The 11579-nt window shown below is 40.2% G+C and overlaps 1 protein-coding gene across 1 annotated transcript; it reads left to right on the top strand.

Annotated features, from left to right (window-relative positions):
- The first annotated feature begins 1494 nt into the window (after positions 1-1494).
- On the top strand, positions 1495-8659 carry LOC144085027 (sodium/hydrogen exchanger 2-like). Its single transcript, XM_077613989.1, has 13 exons — positions 1495-1956; positions 3492-3817; positions 3883-4020; positions 4133-4383; positions 5003-5220; positions 5293-5492; positions 5568-5657; positions 5732-5802; positions 5875-6042; positions 6257-6362; positions 7754-7870; positions 7953-8046; positions 8115-8659. The coding sequence occupies exons 1-13, from the start codon at positions 1680-1682 to the stop codon at positions 8441-8443; spliced, it is 2385 nt and encodes a 794-aa protein (XP_077470115.1). The 5' UTR covers positions 1495-1679; the 3' UTR covers positions 8444-8659.
- The last annotated feature ends 2920 nt before the right edge of the window (positions 8660-11579 follow it).

Raw genomic sequence — 11579 nt, 5'->3', positions numbered from 1 at the left:
TGACTACAGCTCAGCCTTCAATACCATAAAACCGGACATTCTGACTGACAAACTCTCCCACCTTGGACTATCCTCTTCAATCTGCTGCTGGATAAAGGACTTCTTGACCAACCGCCCACAGACTGTTAGACTTGGTCCCCACCTCTCTTCCTCCATTACACTAAGCACTGGCTCCCCTCAAGGCTGTGTACTGAGTCCTCTTCTGTACTCCCTGTACACCTACGACTGTGCACCCACCCACCAGTCTAACGCCATCATCAAATTCGCTGACGACACCACTGTGGTCGGACTCATCTCAGGAGGGGATGAGTCGGCTTACAGAGATGAGGTCAACAATTTGTCTTCGTGGTGCTCGGTGAACAATCTCACACTGAACACCACGAAAACTAAAGAAATAATCTTGGACTTTCGCAAACACGGCACAGATCTGGCCCCACTCCTCATAAATGGAGTATGTGTAGACAGGGTCCAGTCCTTTAAATTCCTGGGGGTCCACGTCACGGACAAGCTCTCATGGTCTACAAACACCACGGCAGTGGTGAAGAAGGCTCAGACACGACTCCATTTCCTCAGGGTACTCAGGAAGAACAACTTGGGCTCCAATCTTCTGAGAACCTTCTATAGAACCACTGTAGAGAGCATCCTGGCGTACGGCATCACAGTGTGGTACGCTGGAAGCACGGCGGCAGACAAAAAGGCCATGCAGAAAGTGATTAACACTGCCCAGAGGATTGTCGGCTGCTCTCTGCCCGCACTTGAAGACATTGCCAGCCCGCGTTACCTCAGCAGAGCCAAGCACATCATAGGGGACCCTTACCACCCTGGTCACAATCTGTTCCAGCTGCTGCCCTCTGGCAGACGCTATAGGTCCCACAAAGCTCGGACAAATAGGCTTAAGGACAGTTTTTTCCCCACATCCATCAGACATCTAAACTCGCGCTGACATACACACATTCCCTTCTGCGGCATATGAATAGATGTTTGGTTGGTGATCTGCCTCCTACTAGCTGGCTTGAAGGAAGGTAAGTGGCAGACAGTGTGCGGTAATCGAGAGGTAAGCGACCTGTATGTAATCGAGAGGTAAGCGACCTGTATCCACAACAGCGGATTGACAAATTACAACTCCGTAACTTACACTTATTTAGGTCTTTTGCCGATTAAACGTAGCTTATGGAGAAGCACCATCAATTTCGTCACACGCAGTTTCTGCGTGTGATGACAAGTAGGCTTTTTTGTGTTGTGGTAATGACGACATGGCCTATGTCCGATTATTATTATTATTATTATTATTATTAGATGGTGCTTGACAGTGCTGAAGTACAATAGGATTTCTTAAATTAATGTTTCATTTCAGACACATTCAAGCAGACTGTGAGTTTGATTAGCCTATGAACATAGGGAAGCTACATAAACCAGACATGCCACAGCTCCACCCATCAGGTAAGGCACCTGTGAAAAGCAGGTTAAACAACAGTTAAAACCTGAATTGTCTTCCAACCGAGAGAGCGCAGAGAGGAAATACTTGTTATTACTATTCTTATTTCATTTGAAATGCAACTGTATTTCACGACTGAGAAGAGCAGAAATGGGAAATACTGGCCCATTTTGTGATATGTTTTGACTTTTAACCGTAATCATTCTTTCATTTATTTTTTTGTGATTTGTGTCAACTTGTGAATATGTGTAGCCTGTTTTTGCTTGAAAGAAAATTCTTTGGAATTCTCCTTCTTTTATCACTCTCTCATCTTGGGGGAAAATGTGCGATTAAAAAATCTGAACCCTCGGCATCCACCAGCCTGCCAACCATCAAACCTTTCGAGAATGAAATTGATCAACCTCAGGCCTTCCCCGAAGAGGAGAGGGCCAGTCTTCCCGTCTTTACGATGGATTATCCTCGGATTCAAGTACCCTTTGAATTCACTCTGTGGGTACTGCTGGCCTCTTTTGCCAAAATTGGTAAGTTTCTTTATTTTTTTTTAACACCTGCAAGCCCGAAATAGAATGCTTTAAGGCAGGCATGGCAAACCCATCGAAGTTTTGGTTTCCTTCAGAGGGGATTTATAGTATCTGTTAACTAGACACTTGTGGGACAAAAATCAACAGACCCCTTGAGCTGATCGGCCAAGCTAGGGCTGAGCAGAAAAAATGCCTGCTGCTGGTAGAAATAATAAAAAGCTAAACACTATGTCATGCATCATCTTTGGTTTGTTGTAGACACTCCCCTCGCCTCTAAAGGTCAAGGCACTCATTAAGGCATTCATTGGCTTTTAATCATTTTTTAATAAATTATCGAGAGATAATTATTTGATACCTGTAGCTTGATTGTCAAATTATCAAGTGACACAAATCATCTGAATTCTCTTTTTAGAGGGCCTTCATATGAAATATTGTTTCTTTTTTTAAATTTACTTACAATTTTTTTATATATTTTTTAAAACAAAACAAGGGGGGAAAAACGTGTAAAAACTAAATTTGTATTTATTTTGTATAAATTTTTTAACACAAAAACAAAACAGAATTTTTACTTTTTGTTTTAATTTTAAAAAGTTAAATACAGTACATACCTCTCTTCATTTTTTGTTTTATTTGGAATTGTTAATTGTTTATTTGTTTGTCTCTTTACTACTCGCCAAACAAACAAAAAAAGAAACAAGGGAAATATTCGATTTTATTAAACGTTTAAAACATGTTTATATATTTATTTATTTTAAACTAAATGTTCTCCGCGTGATTTAGAGAAAGAGAAAGTCGTGTGCTGTCGATTGGTCTCCGGTCTTTTGGTCGCCGGTCTTTTGGTCGCGGTCTTTTGGTCGCCCCGTTGTCGCGGTCGGGTCGACCAAAAGACCGACGACCAAAAGACCGACGACAAAACAAGGTAAAACAACACGGTCTACGTATCAATAAAAGCCAACAATGGCCATGAGCAGTTTCATTGAGCCGACGTGTGAGTGTATAAGAGTTTGTATGTACATGCGTTGTCCCTTTAAGAAGCTACGTCAGTCAGGGTCTTAACAAGTTCTCCAACAAAACACAATAAAAGTCTGGGAAATTTGGAGCTTTTCTTTAGCCTAATAATTACTAGGGCATTAAGTATGACTAAATAGTAATCCGCAGTTTGTATTTAGGGAATTTGAGCAACAATTTAAATGGTAATTATCACTTAACTTCCGGGCGACCAGAAGACCGGCGACCAAAAGATCGGCGACCAAAAGACCGGCGACCAATCGACCGTGTACCGAGAAAGTAGGGGCATGACTCTGTGGTAGAGTAGTCATTCCCCAACCTAGAGGTTAGGGGTTAAAATCACTGCCCTGATGCCCTTGTTTAAGTATCCTTTAGCAAGATACTGAACCCCTCGTTGCCCCCGATGCTGCGTCATTAGTAGGGGAATGACGGTATACTAGAGTCAAAGCGTTTTGAGTGCTTGAAATGTGAAAGAGCGCAATACAAGTATAAACCATTTATCAATTAATTTCTCCTGCTTTTTTCAGGTTTCCACATTTACAAAAAAATCACAATCTGGATCCCCGAGTCCTGCTTGCTCATTACCATCGGCCTCATTGTTGGCGCCATCATGCACTCGGTCAAAGAGGAACCGCCAGCTGTGCTCAATTCTAATGTCTTTTTCCTCTATATGTTGCCGCTCATTGTCTTGGAAAATGGCTACTTCATGCCCACACGGCCCTTTTTCGAGAATGTTGGCACGGTGCTTTGGTATGCCGTTGTGGGAACTCTGTGGAACAGCATTGGAATTGGCCTCTCACTCTTTGCCATTTGTCAGTTTGAGGTCTTTGGAGTTCAAGATATCAACTTGCAGGTTAGTTGGGAAAGCGGGGAGGATCAAGTGGATCCCAGAATTCAAATGTTTTATGCTTTTGGCAGGAAAATTTATTATTTGCATCCATCATATCTGCTGTGGACCCCGTGGCTGTGCTTAATGTGTTTGAAGACATTGACGTTAATGAGCAGACCCACATTGTGATATTTGGAGAGGGACTCTTCAATGATGCTGTCACTGTGGTGAGTTTGCACCTTTTAGATAGCAATAGATTTACTGTCTTGTATTGGCTGTGAACTCAATTCAAAATGAAACAAAAACAAATTGTTGAAAACAGCATTTTTCTCATAACAGGTACTTTACAACATGTTTTCCTTTGTGGCGGAAATGCCAGCCATGGAATCCTCCGATGTCTTTCTGGGGGTGGCTCGGTTTATTGTAGTGGGGGCCGGGGGTGTCTTCTTTGGTCTTGTGTTTGGTTTTGTAGCGGCCTTCACTACACGTTTCACCCACAACGCTCGACAAATCGAGCCCCTCTTTGTCTTCATGTTCAGCTACTTGGCATACCTGGCGGCCGAGCTGTTTGCCATTTCAAGCATTCTTGCGTAAGTAAACAAGTGCATTGCATTATAATCCAATATAAAGTGAAAAGAAAATTTATGGCACCAATAGATTCATTCTTTTGATGCAATTCATTTTGTGGTAGTACACATCCAGGTCAAGAGATTGTAAGGTATCATTCCTGATTCTTGTGGCCTGATGGAACATGTCAAACTTGCTTGTCCTCTTTTAGGAAGGCGAAAGTAAAATGGAATTTGGGAGTATGGCTTCGAAAAGGACAATGCTCTGATTCATTTATTTATTGCCCTGCAGCAAATACTCATTGGCAAATATATAAGGGACAGCTATAAACATTTTTATGGCATCCAATACAAAAGCTGTTAAAATGTTCACCTTCACAGCAATAAAAAAGTGTTTCTCATGACATTTTGCAGTTAAACATAGCTAATTTCGCCAAGCCTAAAAAATAAATAAAAATAAATAAATGCCGATAAAAATAAGGATGAGCCTTACAATTGTTCAATCTGAGAAAATAGTTTAGCTATTTCGGGGGTTATGGTGATATTATTTAATAATGACACAAACAGCAAAAAAGTAAAATACACATACAATCTTTGCTTTTCAATAAAATTCATTTCTCAGTGTATCTTTGCCCTCCTGCAGGATTGTAATATGTGCAATAACTATGAAGTATTACGTTGAGGAGAATGTGTCTCAGAGGTCCTGCACGACTATTCGTCATGTGGTCAAGATGTTGGCCACCATCTCTGAAACGCTCATCTTTTTTTTCCTGGGAGTTATAACCATTACAAGCGAACATGAGTGGAATTGGGCCTACATCCTGTTCACGCTCCTGTTTGCACTCTTTTGGAGAGGAATTGGTAAGTGCAGCCTGAACAAATGAGTGTGAGCAATCAGACTTCAATCATCTGTTCGATTTTCTTTCCCTGTAGGCATCTTGGTTCTCTCTCAGATTGTCAATCCATTCCGGACCATCCAGTTCACCTTCAAAGACCAATTTGGTCTGGCCTACGGAGGCGTTCGGGGTGCCATCTGCTTCGCTTTGGTCTTTACTCTACCTGACACTATCAACAGGAAGAATTTGTTTGTCACAGCTTCCATTGCTATTATAATATTCACAGTTTTTATACAGGTAAGGTCCGTTGTTAGGTTTGGCTTTTTGAATGAATTACTCAATATTAAAAATACATATTTTGGACATTGGCAGGGGATCAGTATTCGCCCCATCATAGAATATATGAATATCAGGAGGACCAACAAAGACTTGGGCACCATTAACGTAGAAATACATAACAGGGTAGGAAGTGGTACTCTTACTTCATCACGTATCTGTTCCCTTTCTTTCATTAATATCTTGTGTATTGTGTTAAGGTAATGGAGCATATTGTTTGTGGCATTGAGGACTTGTGTGGGCAATGGAGTCACTATTATTGGAAAGACAAGTAAGGGCGTAAGAATGTATCATAAAGTATGTGGCTATAATTCAAACACCATGTTTTCAATCTGTGCCTCAGGTTTAAAAAGTTTAACGATCGTGTTTTGAGACGCATCCTCCTTCGAGATAACAGGGCCGAATCCAGTATCGTGTCTCTGTACAAGAAACTTGAGCTGAAAACAGCAATTGATTTGCTGGACACATCCGTGGGTGACCTGAGTGCAGCGCCATCCATTGTATCTCTTCAGTAAGTTTTATCAATAATAATGAGAGTAATTTCCACAGAAGAGCTCAGTTGTTTCTTTTTTTATTGCGTATTTATCACCACTAGTGGCAGCAAGTGAGATGTATTGAAATTTTAAATATGTACCAATGTCAACTACATGTTGATCATTTTATTGCCTTGTCAGCATTTTGCAATAATGATTAACTGACGAAGGGTGTTCAATTTTCTTCCACAGCGATGAAAGGAAGGATTCATCCAAACCAAAAAAGAAATTCATGGCCGCTGATGTTAGGAAGATGCATGACATTCTGTCAAAGAACATGTACAAGATAAGGGAAAGGGTAAGTTGGCTGCTTTTGTTTTTTTTAATGCCACTGAATTTATGTTGAGTGGTTCTCTGACATTCAGTAATGAACATCAATGTAATAATTATTGATTGGATTGGATAACTTTATTCATCCCGTATTCGGGAAATTTCATTGTGACAGTAGCAAGAGGGTGAGAATGCAGATACAGGAAAGGCATAGTTACACCAGTGACGGTCCGTGCATTTCCTAGTGACGCCTTTAGCAAAAACTATTTTATGGCTATAAAACCTTCCCAGGAAAAGACAGCGATGAACGTCGATACGTCCATATACGTCCATAGACGAAACGGCAAAAATTGCACTAAAATGGGGTAAAATCCACTTCCTAGCAGAATTTATTGATTAAATACAAACACTGGAGCTTTTCAGATATCAGAACCGGGCCCGGAGGACGACTTTACCCGGGAATTTCATACAATTGAAATATTATTTAGGAATACAGCCATATTTTACTCACCAAAAATCCTTTTTAACTGTACACAATATCCATCCTCCTTTCTTTCTTCCTTCTTTTCTATCGCCATCGAAGCTAATGCTGAAAGTCGAGCCTGTCCTGTCGTATTTCTGACATACGTTTTTATTCGATTTCGTGCTGAAAATGTTCGTTCCCGGTTGTGACAGGCTTGCTTGCTTTGGAGTTGTCCGACCTTTCTCAATGATGTCCAGCTTTTTTTTCTTGAAAAGTCCGTCTTGAAAATGGCTTTAAATCAACACAACAATATATTTGCTTGTGCAGCTCGCTCCAGATACAGTTTGGTAGCTCTGGCTAGTCCACTCTATCACGAGCCAATCATAGTTGGTGAAGGCAATGACATATCCCTATGCCTGCGAGAAGGCATTGTGGTGTTGCCAACTCAAAATCTGATTGGTTAAAGCAACAGTCTTATCAACGCTTGTTTAATGCAGCAGAGCCTGCAGAACTGATTGTGAAGGCCTTGAGGCAGATTTCTGACCCTGGCAACAAATAATGGCTGAAATGTGATTGGTTAAATGCTTCAATATGAAAACACACATCTGGAAGCAGTGCAACCAGGAAGAAAAGAAATGAAAGGAAGCTAACAGACAATTTGGAATTATTTAATAAGTATTGATGGACAAAATATAATATATGATTCAGATATTTCTTAGGCCCGCCACTGAGTTACACATAGTTACAAGTTAGACAATACAGTCACAAAGGCCACAGAACAACAAAGCAAAGCAAAGTATATGGGATTATTAAGAATCACCATTGCTAATAATCATGAAATTAAAGGTATTTGAAGCACATGTGTATCAAACTGGTAGACTGTAACATCAATTTATACTCAAGGCGAGAAGTTTTCAAAAATAATGTTGACTCAGCTTTACCTGCTTCCTGTGCAGACGATGGCTTACACCAACAAATTCAGCCAACCTGAAAATAACCGAGCCAGAGAGATTCTGCTTCGTCGGCACGCGAGCCTCAGACGCAGCCTCCGATCTGCAAGCCTTCGTGAGATGGTGGGTTTTTTTGGAAGAAAGTGAAACAGACACTCACCCCAAATAGTTTCATTTTATATAGTCCAGATTGTACTTCTTCCAGGCTGCTGAGAATTTGTCCAAATCCCAAAAATACTACTCACTGCAGCCCAGAGAGGATTCAGAGATTGCTTTTCCTCTCAGAAGGCGAAGTCCAGGTGAGTTCATTAAAATTACATGTAAAATACACGAGTGGCATTTTTGTGGTCCTGTTCATGTGTTTCAGTTGGAAGCTACCGGCCACAGGCCTCATCCCGTTCCATAATTCCTATGAGAAGGCTAAACACTGTCAAGGAGACCACGCGTGCAATTGGTCAGCCTGGTTCATCTCCTGAGATAGATGTTTTAGATGAGAGACATCCCAGGGGTCCATTTGCAGCCCCACAAAATCTCAACAACCAGCCTTCAGGGGACGGAGAGAAAACGGTCGCTCCTCCCCCATTACCATTGCCTCCTGGCTGGGTTTCTGAAAACCAAAACATCAGGGACAATGAGACAGAAGATCCATTACTTAGACCCATGTCACGGGGATCTCAATACACAAGGAGAACATGAAAGGTCAGACTTGGTTGACCTACAAATGGATAAACCATGATGAGTTGATGCTGAGAGATGGCAACAAAGCACTCCCATTTATATCAAACGCATGTTTCAACTCACATCAACCATCTTGCTTGACATCAATATGGGACTAGGTGGAGCCACAGGAACAGTGTAATTTCAGAACATCACAGAAATCACTAATTCCAAACCATGCATGAGGGAGTTCAGTCTACACTCTACAGCAGGGGTCGGGAACCTTTTTGATGAAGAGATCCATAAACAATTCATATTTTCCAACATTATTCCTTGAGAGCCATACTGAGAATTTAAAAGAAAAGAAAACATGAAAATATGTGCATTTATTAATTAATTATTTCACCACTTTGAAAGTTAAAAAAAAGTATTTTTTCACTGTTTCTAATCAATGAGTATCAATGAGAGTATGCATGCAGAAGAGTCCAATGAAGAAAAATTATGATTAAAAAGGCGCTAGAGATAGTGCCACAGTGTGACGCTCCCATTGGTGCGTTCGGGACTTAGGTGGTCTCTCACCAGCGGTTCCCATATTTTACCACACAGGTTAGCAGAGAGCCATATACACCCATCAAAAGAGCCACATATGGCTCCCGAGCCATAGGTTCCCTACCCCTGCTCTACAGCATTCAGTCATACTAGAATGGCACCCTTTGAGTGCAGGCCTCTTCCAAATCCAAACAGTCCTCAATATTTCCACCGTCCTGGAAAGATCATGGTGTCTTTGGCGCCTCTGTTCCATTCCAGTTCTGTTAGTGGAAACTATTCTTGCCACATACAAGCAAATACTCGAACAAAAATCTTCTTTGGGCTGGACTAAGATTTTAGAATACAATGAAGGTTCCTTTTTGGGCTGAATATTGACTTTTGACGTTGCTTTGAATCCTGAGACTCTTGTTTCCTAAGTATAAGTGAAGACTACTTTCAACAAGGGAACTTTTAACCCAAATCTGTGACTTTGCTCATACTGCTGTAACGGCTTTGTGATGATTACCTAATTGCACATGTCATTTTCTTCTGAGTCACTCTCTCATTTATTACCATTGCAAGAAGACTGAAACAGCCAAATGTGAAAATGACTTCCTCCTATTTTTATCTTGATCCATGCAAACAATGTAATGAGTTTTAACTTAGTTTATGCATCACACCTGTACAAATATGAAATCGTATGGAAAATGAAACGATATTCCTGTAAAAAATCTTTCCTGAACTTTTCAAGAATTGGGTCACTTGTGTGGTAATAATTGCCCTTTAAAGCAATTTCACAGTTTCACACAAAATTTTGTGGCAAGAGAATGTGGGTGGACTGTCAGAAATACATGTTGCTTGTTTTTTGGCAATCCAGATGGTCTGATATCCTTAACATTCCGGATCGTGGAATTGGTTAGATCTGTGTTTTTTTGTGTGTACTTTGCATTTCCGCCCCATGCTTCTTTTGTTTTTGTTCAGGCTTTCCTTCAACATCCCATGTTTGTCCTCCTTAGGTTTCCCTGAATCTGGAATCTATCAGACCTTAAATTCGAACAATCTTAGCTGCCCTCCATTTTGTCTGTAAACGTGTCATGTGGCGTGTGCTGTTATTTTTATATGGTCTAATGTAAAATACAATTTTAACCCTAACCCTAAAGGACAATTTTTTCCTCATTCATTTTCTGAGCCGCTTATGCTCACAAAGGTCGCAGGGGGTGCTGGAGCCTTTCCCAGCTAACTACGGCCACCAGCCGGGAAACACCCTGAATCGGTGACCAGCCAATCAGAGGGCACTTGGAGACGGACAACCATTTACGCACTCATGCCTTGGGAGAATTTAGAGCAAGTGTGTCAGACTCAGGTTGGTTCGCGGGCCACTTTAATGTCAACTTGATTTCACGTGGGCCGGACCATTTTAGATATAATATTTAGATTTTTTTTTAAATAAATGGATTAAAAGAACTGGATTAAAAGCCCTGAATATTCAGTTTTTTATAGATCTAAAACAATGTTTATTTTAGCTTTTTTAAAATATATTTTTAGATTTTACAAAATGATTTTTGAACTAAAAACACAGAAAAAATTGATTAAAAATGTACATTTATTGATTTAAAAGGGGGAAAATCAGGAAATTTAATATACATCTATACTCTTCATTTGAATTTGATTCTAAAACAGAAAGTCGGCACTCATGATTTACTTTTCCGGGCCACACAAAATGATGCGCCGGGCCAGATTTGGCCCCTGCGCCGCCACTTTGACAAATGTGATTTAGAGTGTCAGACCAGTCTACCATGTATGTTTTTGGAATGTGGGAGGAAACTGGAGTACCCGGAGAAAACCCACACTAGCACAAGGAAAAGATGCCAACTCCACACAGTGAGGATGGGCCTGGGATTGAAACTTCAACCCCAGAACTTTGAGGCCGACGGCTAGCCAATTGTCCGCCGGGCCGCCCGACAACTTTTTAAGTATTAATTTTTTTTGAAAGAATCTCTTTTTTTCTATTATATTTTAAAAAATATTTTTAAGCACTGAACATTCTTTCTTAAGATCAAACTATCTGTGCAAAATAATTCTGCAAAACAAATTTTTTGGGACCTAATAAAAAAAAGTTTGACATATTGTGGTGAAGAGTTGCTCAATAATTGTATTAAAAACTAAGTCCATTAAACTTAAGAGTCCATTGTAAATGCTTATGCTTATAAGAATATTATTAGAATACAAATATGTATAGTTATAAACATATATATTTTATAGCATACAGAGGCTTTATGAACACTCTGTAATCATGTGTGTGTATATATCATTGGATAAGAGATAAATATTATTTAATCGAAATGTCCGAGAGGGAGCATATAAAAGGACAGGCTTGCAGCACACTGAAAGTTCTCGACTCACACCAAATGACATGATACCACTGAATAAATTTAAATGTCTTTTGATTGTTCTCTCCTTTTCTTTTTCACTTTCTTTATTTGAACAAACAGCATCTGGTGCTTTGAAAGCTTCACTGTCAGCCTTTTACCAACAGCACATTAGTGTAACACACGCTGCCAAAATGCATTTTAAATTAACAAATAGCCTGCTGGGAAATGTTCTTTCTCGAGAGTGTGAACGTCTTTGCCAGAAGTGTACATTCTGA

Source organism: Stigmatopora argus, chromosome 1, assembly GCF_051989625.1.
Source record: "Stigmatopora argus isolate UIUO_Sarg chromosome 1, RoL_Sarg_1.0, whole genome shotgun sequence".
In the NCBI taxonomy this organism is placed as follows: Eukaryota; Metazoa; Chordata; class Actinopteri; order Syngnathiformes; family Syngnathidae; genus Stigmatopora; species Stigmatopora argus.
The sequence above is the reverse complement of the archived record's forward strand: the minus strand, read 5'-3'. Positions and strand labels throughout refer to the sequence as shown.